Raw genomic sequence first — 21,642 nt, 5'->3', positions numbered from 1 at the left:
AATATATAATATAAGAAATAAAAATGATAATAAAAAACAAGAAAAAACGTTAACTTCGGTTGCACCGACGCTATAATAGCCTTCACAAACATAAAATATTCCTTACAAACGCTTGACTTTAATCGGTCAGTTTGTAGCGCCGCTATATGTTACAGTTATCCGATCTGAATAATTTCTTGGCAGATTCAAGCATTGTCTTAAACAATAACAGATGTCAAATTTCTTAAAGATATCTCGCCAAACGAAAAAGTTTTCACACAAGCACTTTATTCCGATAGTTCATTTTGTATGACAGCTATATGCTATAGTCATCCGATCTGAACAATTTTTTAGGAGCTTGCACATTCGCTTTCCGCAGTAACTCATGTCGAAATTCCTGAATATATCTCGTCAAATAAAACAGTTTTTCATACAAGCACTTTATTCCGATCGTTCAGTTTGTATGGCAGCTATATGCCACAATGGTCCGTTATCAGCGGTTCTGAAAAATGAGCTGCTGTTTGGGGAGAAAAGGACGTGTGTAAAATTTCAGATCGATATCTCAAAAACTGAGGAACTAATTCGCATATATACAGACAGACGGACATGACTAAATCGACTCAGCTCGCCATTCTGAGCATTTATATTTATGTATATGTATGAATATACATATGTACATATATTTTGTAGAGTCTGCGACGTTTCCTGCTAGGTGTTACAACTTTCGTGGCAAACTTAATATACCCTGCTTAGGGTATAAAAATAAAATAATAATAATATACTTTGAAATATTGATCATAACTCATTGAATTCATGAGATTTTTAACAATATAAAGGAAGTACTACATTAAATACAAAATCCCGCGCCCATTTATCAATTAAGTTTTCGAGGTTAAGTAAGGAAAGCAATAAACTCGAGAATGATTTTTTGAGGTTAATTCTTTGATTGAAAATTGATTTCTTTATTTTCTACTTTCCTCTTTCTCTACTTACATATGTATGTATTGCTGTATGAACTGGCATACTTATGTGTGTTGTATATGATGTATAGTATATTAGAAGTATTATATTTATAGTTATAATTAATATGTACTAATGAATAATAATATGTATGTTATGTATGTACATATGTGTGTATACATCTACAATGCTTATTAAATATATATATTTTATATAGTCGCATAATATGTGCTTAATTAAGTTTTTTAGCGTAAATTCATTAAAACTGTTCATTTTTGAGGTATCAACATATTTACCGGGTAAATAAGGCAATTTGGAGAGTTGGTTATATAATATAACATAAAAACGCATATAAGGAGATGACACAACTATTCAATTGACAAATGAATTAAGTATAATGCTCAGAAATTATTGGAGCATTATATTTGTTAAAATATACATAGGTAACATGTGTATATATGCACATATATGAAAAATAACAAATTTTTAAAATTTAAAAAAAATTTAAAATTTGAAGCTGCAGGTTTGATATATAATTGCTAGGAAATGGTTTTTATGAAAATACATCTAATTATGCAGATATACATATGTATTTGATTAATGCAATTATTTAAATTTTATTTTTGTTTTTTGGGTAATTCGTCGTCGCAAATGCATGTATAGTATATAACTTATAATTTGATATGAATATGCTTTTAAGCAGAATTTTTTTTCCTTAAATTTTCTTATTCAAAAATAGTATGTACAGATCTATTATTAAATGTGTGCAAACTCGTATTTATATATACATATATATGTATATATGTATATTAAATGTATACAAATTTATATATTATGATTTTTTCTTAAGCATTTGATATCGGAATATCCTTAAATGCAAATGTTCATAAATATTTATGTGTGCATCAGGGTTGCAGATCTCTTTTATTAGAAAATTTTTGATTAAAAATTAAATTCTTATTTTTAATTACCGATATTTGGATCAAAAATTTGATTTTCGTTTTTTAATTCCGATGTTGCGAGACAAACTGAAAATATTATTTTTTTAATTGAATAAAATTTTATTCTAAAAATAATTATTTTTTTAATTTTTAATTATATGCTTGAGATTAAAATTTTGCTTATTAATTTTTTAATCCGGTAGTTGGGATTAAAAATAAAAAATTCAAAAATAAATTTTTAATTCGGTTTTTGGGATTCAAATTTTTTTTATTACGAAGTTAAACATTTTTTGTTTTTTTTTTTTAAATGTTAATCCCGTATTTGGGATTTCAAAAAAAATAAAAAAAATTATTTCAATTGGTAATTCAATTATTTTTTAATGCAACCCTGCACATACTCCTGCAAATATTTATGTATACATTTTTAATTTTCTGTTGGTATAAAATTGTTAATAAAAGTGTTGCAGTGATAAACTACGTCTATATGTATAGAATTTATAAACTATGAATTCCTGTAGCCTTCGCAATGCGTTTTTATGAAAAAAAAACTGCCATGCATTCAGTTTTAAATATGCAGTTTTTATGTAAATATGTTTGTATTAAATTATGTTAGTCTACATACAGCTAAGTTTACAAAATATGTACCTATATAAATATATGTATATGTAAAAATAAATATATACTTATTTTTAAGCTCAAGATTGTGTCAGTTCCGGTTTGTTTGAGCTTTGAAGCGGAATATGTATGCATGTATTAATCGAAAAAGCTATGTATATAAATTTCAAAAAAAAATACATAAAGTTGTTAGAAGAAAAGAATATACATATACATATAACATAGCAAATCAAAAACTAGTTAGTCAAAGCAAATAAAATATTTAAAAAAAAGTTAACTTCGGCTATAATACCTTTCACAACTGCATTTCTCATAGCATAAAACGATATAAAATGATCTTTACCTCGATTTGGGTCGGTCAGTTTGTATGGCAGCTATATGCTATAGTGATCTGATTTGAACAATTTTTTCGTAGATTACATTGTTGCCTTAGAAAATAACCCATGCAAATTTTTTTGGAGATATCTCGTGAAATGAAAAAGCTTTCCACACAAGCACTTTTTTCCGATAGTTCAGTTTGTATGGCAGCTATATGCCACAATGGTCCGTTATCAGCGGTTCTGACAAATGAGCTGCTTTTTGGGGAGAAAAGGATGTGTGCAAAGTTTCGGATCGATATCTCAAAAACTGAGGAACTAATTCGCGTATATACCGACAGACAGTCATAATCGACTCAAAATGCAAAATTTACATAAATATAAATACACAAAATTTATTACAACATCATTAACTATAAAATAAAAAGAAAATATATATATATTTTTTTGTAAATAAAATACTAACAAATGTGCGTTTAATTTATGGAAAGTAAAATGATAAAAACAGCAACTAAAATACAACTGAAAGCAATTAGTAAAAACATTAAATTATGCAAATACCACTACACATACAAAATACACTGTGATACAGACACTTTTCACGTTTTGTCCACGTTGCGTGTAACTTAAAACTAACTACTTATTATCTACTATTATATATATATATATGTGTATGTACGTATGTACTAAATCAATAAGAATCTCAATATTTTAGCCAAGCTCACGTTGGGGCTCATCAAGAATTTACAACTGGACGCGCATGATGTGCATGTTGCTGTTGTTGTTGCTGTGTGTGGTGATGATGATGCGCTGCAATTGCTGTTTGTTGTTGTTGTTGTTGCGCGGCCGATTGCCGCAATACGGGATTGCGTAATACTAATTCCGAATCTTCGGAAATAATCGGCAATGCATTAGCCCAATGATAGTTTATCAAATGGCTGATACTGTCGAAAATGCGATCTTTAGTACGCACCACACCCTCGGGATCGATTAGCAACAAATGTTTGGGTGTTTTCACCTCCAAACCGGTAAGCACGTATTGACCATGTTTACCCTGAGATTCGCGTACCAAAAAATCACCGTCATTTTTGAGCATACCCTCGGCAATTTGTCGACTAATGCCCGCATGGAACCACAGTTCGGTGTTAAGTTGTGAACGCTGCACTTCGGCGGAGAGCGAAAAAGGTTCTATGTGCAGGAAATTTCGGTATATAAATATATATTGGTGTATAGTTATTACAAAGGTTTACTCACGCATATCGAACACATCACGCACGGGTGCTTGTGGTAGCGCACAAGCGCCCTCTGTATCGGCCATTGGGTCGAAATTGCTGAGATTCATTTTGGTGGTAGTCTGATCTGGCGGTGGACTATTTAGATCTATGAGATTACTGCTAAGACGATCGCGTGGTTTCTTCAAGTTCAGCTGTCCCACTTTGTGTTGAGGTAATTGTGTTTGCTGCTGTTGCTGTTGTAGTTGTTGCTGTTGATGCTGCAGCAGCAATTGCTTTTGCAATTCCGGTGGCAGATCGTTCTCGCTCAACAAGTCCGGCGGTAATTTGTCGGGCAAGTCATTGTAGTAGTCTTTGCTATTCTCCGCAGGTGTGTTGAGGTTCAAAACAGCTTGGCTTCTGTCAATTATTTTAATAATATTTTTTTTTAATTTTTTTTTAAATTTTTTTAAATTTTTTTAAAATTTTTTTGAAATTTAAAAAAAAAAATTTTTTTTATAAAACTATTATGCTATGCTAAACTGTACTTGCTACTCACTTCAAGTGTTTGATTGCATTAAAGCGCAACATGAACGCTTTGCCGATTGTCAATATTAAGTCTTCACTCTGTCCGCCGATGCACTCGAGCACGTAGCAGGCACGCCACTCGTCCTCATTCTTGGCGATGTACGCCAGAAAGTCCAAAGTGTCCTGTGAATAGCAAATAAATATAGTATCTAACAACAAAAGTAATAATCAGCGTCTGCACACAGGCCACTACAGTATGTGCTCGTTGCAAGCATTCAAATTAAGTGCAAATAAGTATGCTATGTAAACGATTGCTTACCGAATCGCCGCCGGATGCAAAAGATATGTGTGGCATATTGTGACTGGCTATGCGTTGGCCCGTCTCAGCGTTTACCAAATCCAGCGCACGACTCGACACGTTGATGATGACGTTTGTGCCGGCATTCTGCATGTGCGGCCGATCGGAGATATAGTGCAGTATCTTCTTGTCTACACGCCGCTTGCCGGCCGATTTGAGGCCAGCCGCTTCACAAACACGATTGATGCATTCACTGTGTTTTTTGTAAAGGAGATAGAAAACATTTATTTGAGTTCCTTTTGTTTAACATATTTAAGCTTCATTAAAAATAATTTGAAAATGTACTATAAAATTCAAGCGATTCCTTAAATTTTATTGCTGAAGATATTGTAAAGAATTTGTAGGCTCTTACGAACACAGTTTATGGGTTTATTTTCTCAGATATGCTGATATCGGATCACTATAACATATAGCTGCCATACAAACTGGCAATCAAAATCAATTTCTTGTAGGGAGTCTTTTGTATTTATGAAACGTATTACAGCTTCGGTGCAACCTAAGTTAACGATTTATGTAAAAGATGGTCAAATATGGTTGCCAACGAAACTCAGGTAGAAATAATCACTCAACGGCTCAATTTCGAAATTCAAGTATGCCGATAGAAATCGTAGTATACCTTTAGGGTGAATTTAAACTATTACAGAAACAACTTTGGCCTACCATTTGTAGACTATCTATAGGTATCAGTTTGTCTGAGTTTTTCCTCATTTTTCAGTATGCGTCTGCGTTATATGAATGTCATTCCAGTTGAGAAGGGGTTGTTAAAAATACGCATGAGCGTTATCTGAAAAAGCGTTCTTATTACAGTTAGATTTAAGCCTGAATTTGCAGCTTTATAAATCGTTGACTACTTCGACGACAAGTGACGATATATATACTAGCCAAACTCATTCTATCAATTATATATATATAGGATTATACAATGAACAAACAGCAGGCATCAGTGAAGGTTTTACATGCCATTTTTTAAAAGTAGAGAGATTGTGTTTTGCTGAGCAGCTCTTTTTTGATGGTAAGTAAGCGCTCATTGTGGAAATGAATTCCGAAACTAGCCAAAACCGATAAAACGGAGTTGCCTTACTATGTAATTATTTTGTGAATAAAATGCAGAAGAATTTACTTAGAAGCTTACTACTTGAGCTGAGCGAAATATTTATTCAACAAACTTTTTCATATATTTCACTCCACTTTTGGTTTTTAACAACTATGCTTTGATATAAATGACCGATTCGCTACACAAGCTCATAGCAAGTTCAATGTAGTCGGAAAAGCTGCTTATCCGACTCAATTTCCCTTTTCTTTTATGTAATATCCGTTTTCGTCGGAAATATGCGTCTTGCTATATCGTTTTACATTACCACGCTGCCGCGAATCATGCACCAGCGCCACACTAGCTTAGTTCGTCAAGTGCAGCGACCATAAAATACAAATCCTTGCCCACTAAATCCCTCTTATACCTTAAAGCAAACACACAAACTCTTCGGTAACCACAAATTTATATGGCTGCCCGATGCACAACTATTTACATATACAACCCAATAGAAGTAAGTGTGTACTTACCGCGCAACTTTGGTTCTCGTTTCGAAGTTCAACAATTTCATTGAAGTTTTCACCTCCACACAGCCGGTGTACTGAAAAGAAAGAAAAAAAAACGAAAATGAAAATAGTGAAAAAGTGAGTGCTTCTGCAAGTGGATTGCGGTTAGAACGCCGACTACAAATATAGCGTCAGACAAACAGCAAAAGAAGATAAAACCAGGTGGCAAGGCAGTGAGGTGGTGCAGCGAACGCAATCACACGCTGTAGAACATATGTACAAGTATGTCTGCGGGAATGAATTGGAGCTTGAGAAGCAGGTGGGCAACAAGTACGCGTCAATATGCAACGCAAGAAAAACAAAAGAAATTTTACTACGCGCATAAAATGAAATTAAATAAAAAGAGAAAAAAAATACCACTGCCAGCATTGAAGGTAGTTGGGTAAGCACTTCAGCGCAAAGCTGAATGAATATGTGGACGAAAGGGCAGCGGCGCACGTAGGAAATGTACGACGATGACATTGGCATTCGCGCTGGTGGATGCCAATAGCAAAAAAAAACAAAAACAAAACGAAGCATAGCTGCGTGGTTCAGTATAGCTGTAAAACAGTAGGCGTGTGCGTTAAGAAGCCAACGGAAGCAGCGGAAGTAAGGCAGCAAATGTGGTACTGTGAAAGAAGGAAGTAACTCTTGAAAATATAAAAAGTATGGCTGTGGTCGGAAAATACAAACAAGCGCTGCAGCGGCAACATCAGCAGCCTCAGCATATGGATGGCAAATAACGTGCATTGAACTCTGAGTAAACAATTCAAAACGCTCGCACAAAAGCACTCGCAGCGTCGCAAAGGAAGCAGGAAATGCATAAAGCAAATGCCGCAATGCGTTGCAATTCATGTTCTTCTACCAAAGGTTGCTTGTCGACAGGATGACGCTGACTGTTGTGTTTATGCGCTCAGCACAATGGCGACAGGAAGAGGCAGCGTCGCGCAGTTTCAACAGCCCAAATGTACAATGGTTCAACGTGTAATTTAATACTCACCCGCACATTAAAGGAGACGCCCTGCTCCATGATCAGCTCATCGGGATAAGCGCAACCATCGTTTGCAACGCCTCCATTGGCCTCACAGCCATTTCGTGGCATTTCGGCGTACTTTACTGTGATAAATGTCGACTCCTTCGTGAATTTATAATATTCAGTTGATTTTACGGCAGCAATTTACATACATTTACTATGTGCATTCGCTTTACGTTATTGTATTCGCATAGACTATACAATCTGCAAAGAAAAAAGATGTGAAAAAGTTGCCAATTAACATCTAATTAATTAATTAAAGAAATGGTTATATATTGATACATAATTGCTTTTATGGCAACGATAAGGCGAAAAGCGCTTTAAAGAACTCTTTTTGGCATAACGATGCAAGCTGAAAGTGTGTTGGAAGCAGAATTCGACTCGCGAAGCAATTTAGATATATACCTACATTAAGACCAGAAAGCTTCCGGATTTTGCTTTTTTTTCGATATTCGCGGTTTGGTTCATCATGAATTATTTCCAACTCGAACTCTGTTCAATTTGAACATATTACAGAAAAATTAACTGATGTGGTTCATCAGCGTCTGACATATAACATATACAGAGGTTTAAAGGCCAAGAGGATTACTCTTGGGAAATTTGACAATACTATGTTACCATATAAAAATTTACTGACGAGTCAGGATCGCAAAAGCACCCTAGTCTTTCAAACCTGATTCTGGATTACATAGTAGACGAAGTTCTTATCACACAGCATGTCTTGGGATGGCTCCAAAGTTTGTTACCGCTCTGGTAAATATATAAACTTCCGTGCAGAAGTCTCGTATAAGAAAAGAAGCTGTTATTTTCGATAATGGATATATTCACTGCTACTCAGTTTGCTATTAGGAGAAACCAAATGCTTCTATTTATAGAACGTTTATTTGTAACATGGTTTTGATTAAAGTCTCTGGACAGGCGATACACGTCCATGAAATTAACCTTATCTCTCTTTCAACTTAAGCACTTGTTTAAAATTTGTTACAATTAGAAAATAAGCACTCTTCATACAACTTTGAAGCACCTTTACTTGAACGCGAACTCGTTCCTCAAATTTTGAGATATCGGTCTGAAAGTTTGAACACGTTCTTCTCTCACCAATAAGCTGCTGAGTTGTCATAATCGCCGATATCATACTACTATAGCATATATGTAGTTGCTATACAAACTGGACGCTCCAAATAAAGTTCTTGTATGGAAAACTTTTTTAGTTGACAAGATATATTTCCGAAATTTGGCACAGATTTTTATTCAAGGTAATATCCGATTATATTTTTCGAATCGAACTACTATAGCATATAGCTGGTGTTCAAACTGACCGATCAAAACCAAGTTAAACGCCTTTTTATGCCACAAAAATGCACCTACGAAGGGTAGTATAGCTGCGGTGCTGCCGAAGTTAAAGTCTTTTCTTGTTTTTTTTTTTCTTTTGTTGCGCAGATAGTTTTTTCTATTTAATTTATTTATGAGTGGAAATTAGTACAAAATTGAGTTAGAGATGTTAAATGTCGTATATGTACATATTCAAATCTCCCTTATATACATATACAATATAATAAGTTTATAGTACCATATATTTATTGACAACAATTTTCCGCTTTAAATACGCATTAGAATATTTTCCAAAGCAATTTTCTACAATTTTCATTATACAAATTACTAATGCAAAATTCAAATAGCAACAATGATAGTTAATTCTGCATAATACTCGGAAAATAATATCCGCGCGGAATAATAATTTATTTTATAATTATTTGCACAGTTGGTATATTTCAGTGAATGGGTGTGTTTTGATGGGTTTAAAGAGCGTCGACAAGTGTACTGTAAAGTGAGCGCTGTCAGCGAACGGGTGAGGGCAACTGATTACTATAATGGTGGTTATGGTTGGTCAACCGACCGTCAGTTGGAAACTCTAACCGACATTGGCAAACAAATGAACAGACAATCGGGTGGTTTATGTGCGTCACGTGTATGCGTGAACAAATGTAAATAAATCCAAGCCAAAGGTAAAGGATTAGAAAGCTAAATAACAAACAGAGTTGACTTACCATTTTCACATTAATTACTGTATAATTAAGTAATTAAATATAAATAAACGACGACAGCAAACAAATACTCCTACTACCATACTGTCATATAAATATGTTTGTATAAAGTATATAGTATTTGACATTACAAAAGCGGTCAACAATGGTCGAAGTTGGTGCAGCGGTAGCTACATTTGTAGGCCGGAAAAGCAAACACCGAACATTATGAAAACAATGTAGACAACAAAGACTCCAGCCGTACAATAGCTAAATGCGCTGACTAGGCCTCACAGAGTAGTCGCCCTCAACTCTCGACAGCGCGCATAAACAATGCAAAAACAGCGTTTAAAAGCAAAAGTCAAAAATGCAGAACTTTCGCGTTAATTACAGCACCCGATTAAGGTTGAGGATTTAAATTTTTAATTTTGCACAGTGCCTTCGGCAATTACTCATCTTTGAGTCAGTGCTGTTGAAATGCTGCGAGTTGTGTGAATATATATAAATATGTACGGATATATACGCATACTTATATAATATATAAGTAAATGTATATACCTATATATTTACCCATGTAAAGGCAGCTCGGAAATGCCGGCTTTGAAGACTTTATGTATATATTTGTTAGTTTGTTGGTAGTAGTAACGAAATATCATTCTTGAACATGAAAAGAATTGAATATGTATGGGTTTTAGGGTGTGCCAAAAAAACTAACGTATCGTATTTATAAAACTCACGTAGATAACTAGTATAAACATTTTTCATCAAATTTTGAAGCGTGTACGATAATAAAAATCCCGTATAGTTGTGGAACATAAAATTTCCTAAAAAATGTACCTCAGGGATATTTTTTCAATTCAAAAATTCGTATATTTAAAAGCTTAAAAGTTAAAAATAAAAAGGTTAATACTGCGAAAACAGACTAGTAAAAAATTTCCCACATAAATAACACGTAAATAAAATTTGTTTTTCTTAAAATTTTGAACCGTTTAGGAAAAAATCACGAAATTTTGTAAGAAATAAATTTTTCAAATAAATGTACCTCTGGGAAATTTTTTTTTTCGAATCAAAAATTCGTATATTTCAAAGCTTTAAAAGCTTTGAAGTTAAAAAATTGTTAAAGCTACGAGAAGAAAGGTTTTTTTTGTCATATATAGATTTGAAAAATGAAAAAGATGGTTAATAAGTACTACGAAAACAGACGAGAAAAAAATTTCCCACATATATAAATAACACGTAAAAAAAATATTTTTTTCAAAATATTTTGAACCGTTTAGGATGAAATTTTCAAAAAAGTGTAACTATGGGAAATTTTTTTTTAATTCGAATATTCGTATATTTAAAGTATTGAAAGCTTTAAAGTGAAAATGTGGTTAATGCTCCGAAAACAAAGAATTATTTTTTTTGTCGATAGGTTCATTTTAACCCATTAATTTGATATAAATTTTTTTTTTTACTTATCTTAATGTATATGTGAGTATGTATAAATGTATGTACATATGTATGAACATCACAAAATAAAGAATGTGCCACCTTATAAGTTTCTACGTATATAAGGATATGAAGTTGTGTAAGGATGAAGAGTGAAAAACATTTATAAAAAATCTCAAATCCCTTAGGATATTGCAGTATGAAAAAAAAAATCTCATAACTCTATCAAACCTTTAAAAGACCGAACTTTTTCCATCAGATATTCTTTCCTACTAAAATATAGAAACGCCTTTTTTTAGATTTTACTCCGGTGGGAATTCCATGCAACTTTAACTATCGACTATAAAGTAACGGGTTTTACTCAATTAACAGTTTACATATATAACCACAAAATAATAATTTAAAACAAAAACTAAAAGTGGCAATGTATGATACTTACACTCATACACACATACAAACACACATATACCCTCATTTTCACATTTTCAACTTTAATTGAAGTCAACAGTATTGTTTTTGTTATCATCTGTGCCGCCGGCGTGGTCATTCATTGAGCAACACTCATATACAATAGTACATATGATTAAAAAACAACAACAATAAGAATTTTGTATATTTTTGGGTGGGGGCACAGTACAGTGTCATCACTCAGCGACTCATATACAACTATATACAATATTTGTGTATATATTGTACCTACTTATGTACATACATACATGAATATTTGTATGTAGGCATATGTGTGCTTGATTTTATTAGTTTTATTTTTTATAGCAACTTTTATGTCATTGCAACAACAAAGTGCCGATAGAATGATGCATCGTTTTTTGTGTGTGAAGCTCTGCGTAATCGCCCTCAATTAAATGGTGTGTTGTTCGTATGTAGCAAAGTACGAGGTCATTTTGATAAGTGCGCCGAACAGTTGGAAAACAATGTCAGGAACGCTTATTTGGATTTACGCACGTTTTTTCTCGACAAAAGATATTTTTGTTGGAGTTAAAAAAAAAATAATATTAAATATTTAAAGCAACCGAAGCTAAGTTCATTCAGTTCTTATAGCATATAAGGATATAAAGAGGGCTGTAACTTAATTTTGATATTGATGCGATCCAAATAATATATTTAGAGATTATAGCGTTGCTTTGAGTATTAATCTTAGCCAAATTTCATGGAGATGTTCAAAGAATGAGGGACTAGTTCGCGTCTATACAGACGGACATTGCTGAATCGACTCAACTCGTCAGGCTGATCATTAATACCTATGTACATACAAGTATATATTTACATATAATTAATAGGCACTCTGACATTTGCTTCTGGGTGTTACAAACTTCGTGGCAAACTTAGTATACACAATCAGAGTGTAAATTATATGTTATCGAGCTTAAAATGATTTTTTCATGATCTACTCATCCTACTCATTTAATTTACTATTTTTTTATTATTTAAGGTAAAACGCCGTATACCATATATCATATAGTAGCCATATGTATATAGTATATAGTATATATGTATATATAAGTAATTTATTTTTTCTTAACTCATTTCTTGTTGTCCGAAATGGTAACCTTGACCGGAAATACTTGCATACTGAAAATTCAATCTAAAAATATATTTTTCAAGCAGGTGTCTCAGCACTAAGCTCATAAGGAATAATTTAATTCGCACTATTGTGTCACTAATTAATCAGAATTGTAATGACGAATTGGTAAGGGCTTCCCTCAGCACTTTCTATAATATATACATATGTATGTATATATGTATACCTTTTCCAACATTGAACGCCGAGCTTAATCATATTAAGCAAATAAAAAAGTCATTATTCACCCGAGTACTTTGCATAGCAGTCCAACTGCAAAATTTTTAAAAATATCGGCTTGCCGGTCTTTTGTGAGTCAATGCACGATTCGCTCATCACGTTTCTGCAAAATTCATTACAAGGAACGCGCTAAAAATTCGCTCACATTTAGTATATACATATGTATGTACATATGTACATATATACTTATACGACATGCAAAATCTGTTGCAATGATTAAAATTGATGCAAAACCCGCATATGATAATTTTTAAGGCGATTCATTCGTAGCTTAACTACATTGTCATAATGCTGTCAAGTCCAACGCACAATGTAAGGTTAGATAAGGTTTAGTTATATGGCTGATCACATAACAGGATCGCAGTTGGACTGATTATTATCAGTACTTTGTGAAGCCAGAAAATGGACTCAAGTAATTAGATTTTTTGTAAATATTAAAACCGGAAGCAAACGAATTGAAATACTAGAGCATTAAGCACCTCGCTGATAACCTTTGGGTTGTAGTTTGTTATGAAATTTAAGAGGTCATATTTTTTCTTCCTCTTGTCGGTGGAGATGTGAGCAATGAGTGAAAATATTTCTTTCGATAAAAATGTAGTTTTAATAGATAAAAATACAGATAGCTGACTGACTGAAAGAACATACAAAGACTAAGAAAAAAACTATCAGTATAATAATAATAATATTATATATGTACATATATCATACTATCGCAAATTATATATTATAAAGAGATGCTCAGGAAGTGTAGCAGTCGCAAACTTATAATTACTTTCCATTGCAACTTCCATTGTAAAATTGAGCACAAAAAACAATTGAATTGGCCAATAATTGCTTTACAATTAATTTTCGCTTGACTGCGATGTTATAAAAAATTATTTATGCGGCAACAAATGAATTTAGCGCAATATAATAACAAAAGGTGAGCTATAAATGCCATGTGAGCAACAAAAATTACTTGGAAAGAGCAAATCAATAACTTTTTTGCGAGTATTATTTCATAACCCAAGCATTCACTCACTCATTTTAACGCCCACGTAATTTCGCCTAAACATAACATATCATTGCTAAATTATGAGGGCATTTAGTTCACCACAAGGCACTGCTTGTAACCGACAGATATTTATTAATATCATAAATAGCCGGCGTGTCAGGGAGATTTTCTCAACCTTTCTTTCACAACCAACAGGCAGCGGTCATCGCCCAAAGACAATCTTATGCTCATGCACACATTCTCATAATGCATACATACGCGCAGCATATCGTCTTCATGATGTGAACTTCTGCGGCGCTTCACTGCCAGCAACATACGCTATGCAGTATGATATGTCAGGGGTATGAGTCATGCGATATATAATATACGAGTATCAGTGCTGACATAACAGCAACAAACAAACGCTTTATCACGCCAATACCAAGAACATTGCAGCTACAAGTAGAAGCACAAATTACAACACATTTGTGTGTGCTTGCTTCTGCTCAACTGGCAGTTGTCCGTAGGAGTTCCAATTCTATTGCCACAGAGCCAATTAATGTTGAGAAGATGAAGGTCGCAATCGGAAAGAAGGCTGTCATGTCACTTTCTCTCTCTACAATAGGTTCTGTATAGCAAAATGGACTTACATATATAAGTTAGGTAATATAGTCATCGTTGGATACAAGATTTATGAGAAAGAATAAGGATATGTTTTTAACTTTGAATACACCATGCCGTGAAAAATTTACCTTTATTACCATACTCTTAAATTTAACTGAGGACCGTGTTGCACAGATTTTTTCTATATATGGCAAAAATGCTTAAACAGAGCCTTCACTGGTTTCTTGTGGTTTAAGACATCTCGGTGGGTTGCCGTAGGATTTGAAGAACAACAACAGTTGAAATAGCGCTTCTTTTCGCCAATTCGCCCGGTTCTCCGAGGCCGCCGCGCAATTATTGCTTGTTGACTAGCACAGACCGAACTCTCGTAAAGAAGAAATACAAGTTTAGTTTTAATAATTTTGTTTCTTTTGACATATCGAAACGAACGGAGGCGAAGTTGTTTAATTGTTCCGTAAGTTATACCCGATAAACAATACTGATCCACGGCATAGCCGATTGAAGAATGAAGAATAATTTTCCCTCGATTACCTTGGAACAATGCTACGCGGTTTAATTCGCGTTTAAAAACTAAAAGCGGCTACACTTCAAAAATCAAACCCCATTAAGGCTGGCTTGTTTTTTCTGCTTCAAAAGCTCCCAGAGACTACTACTTCAAATGGAGAGCATACATTTTACAGTTCAGTACATGGCAAATACACTATATATGTATAACGGTACATGTAAGTATGCAAGTTCATTTGTATTGGTGCTGTTTTGACTGGAGGTCTTGTCAGTTTAATGACACTAAATAAATAATAGAAAACTAATAACCCAAGCTAACAGCGATGTGAAAAAGGAGTAAAAAAAAATGAGCAAAACACAATTGCAATAACAAATTATCGCAAACGAGTGCGCATGTTGTTGTACGCGATAGGAACAATTTGCAAATACGGTTTACAAATTTCATTATACAAGTATAATTAACTTTAATAATAAAACTTAGTGAGTTTAGTAAAAATTATAATAAAACAAGAAAAAACGTTGACTTCGCCACACCGAAGTTATCATATATAACCCTGTTCAGGGTATAAAAATACAAAAAATGGCGATAAGATCAATTTATAAGCTTATATAACAAACAGAAGCAATTTGACTGCCAAAATAGTTTATTCTCTAGTTTATATTCTGTCTGAGTTGAAAATTACACACCTCTTAATATGAAGGCACATCTGTTTAGAGTAAGCGCCACATTTCTAGCATACAATAAAAGGTATTGATAATAAATATGTGGTGTTAATAGTATTGAAAGAAACACAGAGAATTTAAATTATCAATAAATATGCGATTATTTGCTGTCAGCGACTTTGTATTTACATATACAAGTACTTCTTGATACACGCACACATATGCAAATTACTTCAAAAATGCATTGCTGGCTTCCGCTGCTGCCTGCGTCACATTCAAATATGATCATTAAATTATCTTTTATGACTTTTGATAGCCACCTAGTATTATTGATCATAAAATAGAAAAATACTATGTTGCAAATATTCTTTAGATACATCTCTTCATTGAAGCCTCAACAACGGAAGGAAGTGATCAAAATTTACGATTTTATATATACATATCTACCATATGTGCTTCCTGCGAACTGAGTCACGAGCTTAAATATGCAGACTTGCTTACCCACATATACATATACTACTTATTTATATAATAGAAGTACAAGTATATACATACATATGTATATAGGTAAGACATAGTGAATAGCTGTCTCGCATATTGAAAACAACCATATTGAACGCGCCGAGCTTATCAGTGTCAATTTGTCGCGAAAATATATGCCAGTTGAATATTGGCACGAATTACGGAATAATATGACACAAAACAAAATTGACAGCTGCAATGCTGAAAAATACTTTGTATTGAGGATAAGCAAGCGTGAAGTAGTTGCATTAATTAGTTTTTTATAGGGTGTGAGGTTAGTAGTGCGCAATTTGTATGAGGTGTGAGAGGTCTGAGGATATAGAATAAACATTTTTTAAAGAAATAAAAAAAAAATTAAAACCAAATTTAAAAAACTAAAAAAACTATTTAAATAATTAAAAAAAAATTTTTTAAAATTTAAAAAAAAATTAAATTTTTTTAAAATAATGTAACTTAATTTATAAATAACATTGATTAAATAACTTTTTTTCTAGTTACCTGAAGCAATAAAAAAACTCAAATATTGCTAGCTTTCACAACGCAAGTGCGAAACGTTTAAAATATTGCACCAAAACAACACGATATCTTATATACAAAAAAAAAAAACTTATTAGCGAAACTATAGCGTAGCGGAAAAGCTTTTTTAGATTGGCAACGGTAAACAGTCGTTTGATTATCGTCATCGATTTGCGTTACCGTAGCGTCCCTGAACCACATCCGCCCATCACTTGCGCATAAATATATACATAAATACATACATACATATAAATCTTTGTATATTGAAAGCGTACACACACCAACAATCAATCAGTAGCTCACGCGCAGCAGCAATTGCTTCAATGAGTGTGTGACATTTGGCATTTGACGTTTGGAGCGGACTAATTGGGCAGCGAAAGGGAATATTTTATGTTCCAAGAGACCCTGAGACACTTAAAGTGTTTTTGTTTTCTACAAAATTAAATTTTTTTTATTATAAAATATGTTTTGAGCTTTTTTATGTACGTATAACGAGATATTTTCGTTTTATCAAAAGAAAGACTTTGAGGTTTATTTACATATTTTATTTTAAAATATTACAACTTTATGCAGAAAATGTTGAGTTCAAATTCTTTCTTGTTCAATTTGATGATTGACTCTGAAATTACGAAATTACAAGACTTTCTATTATATTAAATGCAACTCAGAGGTTTTTTGTTTTTAACTGAGAGAAAAAAACACACATAGTGCAAGATTTAAAAAATATCGATTTTTATCGATAGGTAAAACTTTTTAAAATAACCTATTCTTTTTAAAATAACTCCTCTTTAGCAAGATTTGTTGGATTTCAAAAATGCAAAAGTTTAGTCCACATCCTACCAATCAGCTAATTATACGAAACTGCTTAAGAAGGCTAATAATAATTTTTCAAGGTTAGCTACAACTTTTTCTTACAGGTTTCGATTACATAATTCTCTTTATTCATACTAATTGAGTTGAAAAAAGCAAACGAAAAGCCTTCCTATTCATTGTATTGCTATAATATTCAATTTAATTTAGATGCCATTACTTTCAATTAAATTTTAACGCCTATTATAGACGCTCGAGAACGATCATTGAAAGCATTGGCATCTCCGAATGCATTTGAAAGCAATTAATGGCAATTTTCTAGCCATTTTTTGTTGAGTTAATTTAATTAACGATTCATTAAGAATTCTTTTGGCGGGAAATTAATAATAAAACATAGAAATTAAATATGCTTTAGATACATGCATACATAAGTATATATGATCAATAAATATATATGTATGTATGTGTAAATAAAAAAAGTTGGAATGTATCAAATATATGAGTGGCAGTTAGATTATTCTAAACAACTTATTCAAGACTCGACGGAATATTTTGTTTTTAGCTATATCTTCGTAGTCGAAACTTTAAATAACGATGATACATGTATGTACTTAAATCATATACCAAAATTTTGACAATTTGTTGTATATTATTGCTTTTTATTTGGTTACTCAATATAAGAACTTATATAACTCTTACTTTTTTAAACGCCTACTCCCAAAATTCGATTCATAGAAATCGTCGGAAATGTGCAATCGCACAAAAATTTGCAAAATAAAAGGCAAAGCTATTTGTTAATGCAAATTAAGTTGAAGACACACAACATAAAGACAAAAAAGCTTTTCGCACACCAAAGGAAAACGAACCGAATTCTTAGAAAGTATGTACATATGTAGTAAGCAAAAGCCGAAGTTGTGTCTTTGGACACAAAAAGCCGGTCAATCGCCAAACCAATGCGTTCGTTGACATATTGCTTAAAAACATTAATTTACATAGAAGCACATACATGCATACAAACAAGCATAGTACATACATATGTAAATGTGTATATTTGGCGGTTACCTTTGGCGCAATGGCAATATCCGTTCGAGCGTTGTAGTCGGTTATTATTATAAGCGCGCATCCACGAAAAAAAAAATATAAATAAAATATTATAAAACAAAAGTTGAAGATTTTACATACTTTCATGTAGTGTATGTTTACATACATAAATCTACCTATACACATACATTAATATATACATACCTATGTGTGTACAATTATAAATATATTCAACTTGCATGTTAATCAACGCATAGCAACAAAAATACTTGTAGTAGCGGTAGAAAATCACTTTATATTATATGTCCAAGGTATGCAGATATACATATATCTTAGTACATACATACATACATATGTATGGGTATGTAAATAAATAAATCGTGATAAAATGTTGTGGCTCAAAGTCAGCATGTTAAAAGTTATAAAAGAACAGTGCAAAATAAATTGTATATTTTACGTAGAGCGAATCTGCAAGGCATCTCATAAATATTAACTTTAATTGTTGTTTTTTGTAAAGAAATTATTTTGAAGAATTTATTGAATCTATATTAAGTCAATTGTTCCGGCGTTTTTTTGATAAATACCAGCACTCTCAGCAGTGCGAATAATTTTCTTACACAGAATTTGAAAAAATTTTCAATCGTAGAGAGAGATAGTGAGAGCGAGTGAGAAAGTTGATTTCGCCAGTGTAATAATATAACATACATATAATGATATAATACACTTACTCTAAGTATTTTTTTACGCACATTTCAAGTTCACGTGAGTATTTAATGCAGTTATCCGCAAGTGCCTTCTCTATATAAATACATACATATACATATGTTTTAGAAACCGTGAATGATTTTTAAACTTGCAGCGTTACATGGGTCGACTTTTTTATTGCCTTATTTCATTTTATAACATCTCTAGAATATTGTCCTAAATGCTCAAGTTGATCAGAGTAATCGTTTTGGAGACATAGCTTAGAAAATTGAGTGCTCGAGGTCTGCTAAATATATAGTCACTTAAAACTTTAAAAGCGTTTTTCTCGAAACTGTGTTTTCAAAGTTGATTGTTAAGATTTCTCGCGAACTAAACTACTTAAACGATTTTAATAAAATTTTACACAGGTCTTCGAGATATAATTTACAAAGCCTTGAACAAAGAAGTTTTTTCAATTACAATATAAAAAAAAAATAGAGAAATTTTCACCAAAATTTGCATTATTTTGTAAAAACGATTTTTGACAGACTATTTTCACTTTTTTTTCTTTTGTCCAATACCCAATTTATGGTCTTAATAAAAGCCCGTATTTTTTTATCTCATAAGATGCTGTGAGAAGTTCTGCTGTCAACGCGGAGACACCTTTTTCCCGAGGATCTGCCGGAACTGACGTCGTAATGGCGGGGTTTTGAATATTTGCCTTTGAAAATTTCACAAAATCGTTGTAAAATATGTATCTTTGGAATAATAAAAAGTTTGAATAAAATACTACATTTTTTTTATAAAAAAAAAATATTGAAAATATGTCGTTTTTTGTTTGAGGAAGCCCATGTAATTACAGAACGATATCTCAACAAGTGCGGTACTAGTTCGCGTATGTACAGATGTACCGACAGGCGGACATGGCTGAGCTCGACAAGCTGTTTATGCTTTGATTTTATAATTTGATTAATTCAAGTTCCACTATAGATTACTTTTTGTAATCTAATAATATTTATAATTTGTGTATTTTTATTCTAGTTAAATATTTAAGAACTTGCACTGAGCTTGGCTCTAAGCACATAAAATAAAAATAATAGCGCACAATACCAAAAGGAAAAGAACGGAAAAATTACAAAATACAAATATATATAAATATGTGCATACATATGAAGATGCAAATAATTTATACTCATTTTATTATGTAGGTATGTATGTATTTATGTACATATATACAAGTTTTTGACATATTAACATATGCATATTTGTACATACAGTGCAATAACGCACAGAGAGCCAACAAGCTGAGCAACAATAAATAAACTGAGCAAAAGTAATATTGTTTACGGCTGCTGGGCGAGATGCTTTTGCTGCTGCTGTAGGAACGTAAGTAAATACACCTAACACACAACAAATAAAATATGAGTGTAATTTTTATCAACAATCAGCGCAAAACCAAGGTAAACAATTGTATAGCTTAGTAAATGACTTTAAAATTTAGTAAAAACTGTAGTTTTGTTTAAAATTCACGAATATAGCAGCAACTGTTGCCATTATATATAACGCATAACATAAACATACATATATATGAATAAATATACAATATGTAAGTTTATAATAATTAAATTAAACTTTCTAATGCTTGTTTGTATATTTAACTCTAACGCCACCACATTCTAACAAATAATTGTAATTTCATTTGCATAACTATTAAATACATTCCATAAATTACTTACACTTGCAATTGGTCAGCGTTGGTGTTTACCAAATATTATATCTGTTGTCTTGTATGCCTGCTTTACCACAACGATCCGCATAATCGGCACCGACGCCAAATTCCTTCACTTGTACAAAGCAAAGCGAAAAACTATTAACTCAACACACAAGTCACAATAATTTTTCATATATATTTTTTAATTTTTACAATATTTTCACAAGCACTCAACTCATTCCTTTCTTTTTTTGCCAATTTCTTGCACATTAATATCACATTTTATTTAATAATTCGCTTCGATTATTTGCCAGTGGACGCCATAACAAGCGAATGTGTGTGTCGATACCTGCTTCCTATATGTACTGGCTAATAGCAAGAAGTGTTGCGCGTTTGAGAAATTAGTTTGATTTGTTATTAGTAAACGCTGGTACAACTTTGATTTAGTAAGCGAATATTTTAACCAATTAGCAATTTTTTTATTAGTCTTATGGCGTTTAAATATTATGGCTCAATTCAAATTGCTTTACAACAAAAAAAATGTTCACACAAGCAATGCACTACTAGAATTTAGTGGTGTGTTATTATCGCGTTACTTTAATCAACTGACAGGAAAAGTCAAAAACAGACGGCAAATGGCAGGTTGCTCGTTTAACATCTGTCAGCGCTGGCATTTCAACGAGTACATTAAGTAGTTCGTTTATTAAATTTAGCGAGTAAATTTGAAACGTAAAATATTGAGCATATATCAAAATACGTTGAGTTGTAAATTCAATTGATATTTTAAGTTTTTGTTGGCTACT

The 21,642-nt window shown here is 32.5% G+C and overlaps 1 protein-coding gene across 2 annotated transcripts; it reads right to left on the bottom strand.

Moving 5' to 3' along the window:
- Positions 1 to 917: 917 nt before the first annotated feature.
- On the bottom strand, positions 918 to 21,466 carry Shc (SHC-adaptor protein). 2 transcript variants are annotated; one of them, XM_036374652.2, is made up of 7 exons: positions 20,865 to 21,466; positions 7,485 to 7,721; positions 6,470 to 6,540; positions 4,871 to 5,102; positions 4,583 to 4,734; positions 4,067 to 4,440; positions 918 to 4,000 (listed from the first exon to the last, which is right to left on the bottom strand). In XM_036374652.2, the coding sequence occupies exons 2-7, from the start codon at positions 7,584 to 7,586 to the stop codon at positions 3,549 to 3,551; spliced, it is 1,383 nt and encodes a 460-aa protein (XP_036230545.2). In that variant the 5' UTR covers positions 7,587 to 7,721; positions 20,865 to 21,466; the 3' UTR covers positions 918 to 3,548. The 2 variants fall into 2 exon arrangements, with proteins under 2 accessions (XP_036230545.2, XP_014102075.2); XM_014246600.3 differs by having other exon boundaries at positions 4,067 to 4,443; positions 20,865 to 21,460.
- Positions 21,467 to 21,642: the final 176 nt, after the last annotated feature.

This window comes from Bactrocera oleae, chromosome 4 (assembly GCF_042242935.1).
Source record: "Bactrocera oleae isolate idBacOlea1 chromosome 4, idBacOlea1, whole genome shotgun sequence".
Lineage (NCBI taxonomy): Eukaryota > Metazoa > Arthropoda > Insecta > Diptera > Tephritidae > Bactrocera > Bactrocera oleae.
The sequence above is the reverse complement of the archived record's forward strand: the minus strand, read 5'-3'. Positions and strand labels throughout refer to the sequence as shown.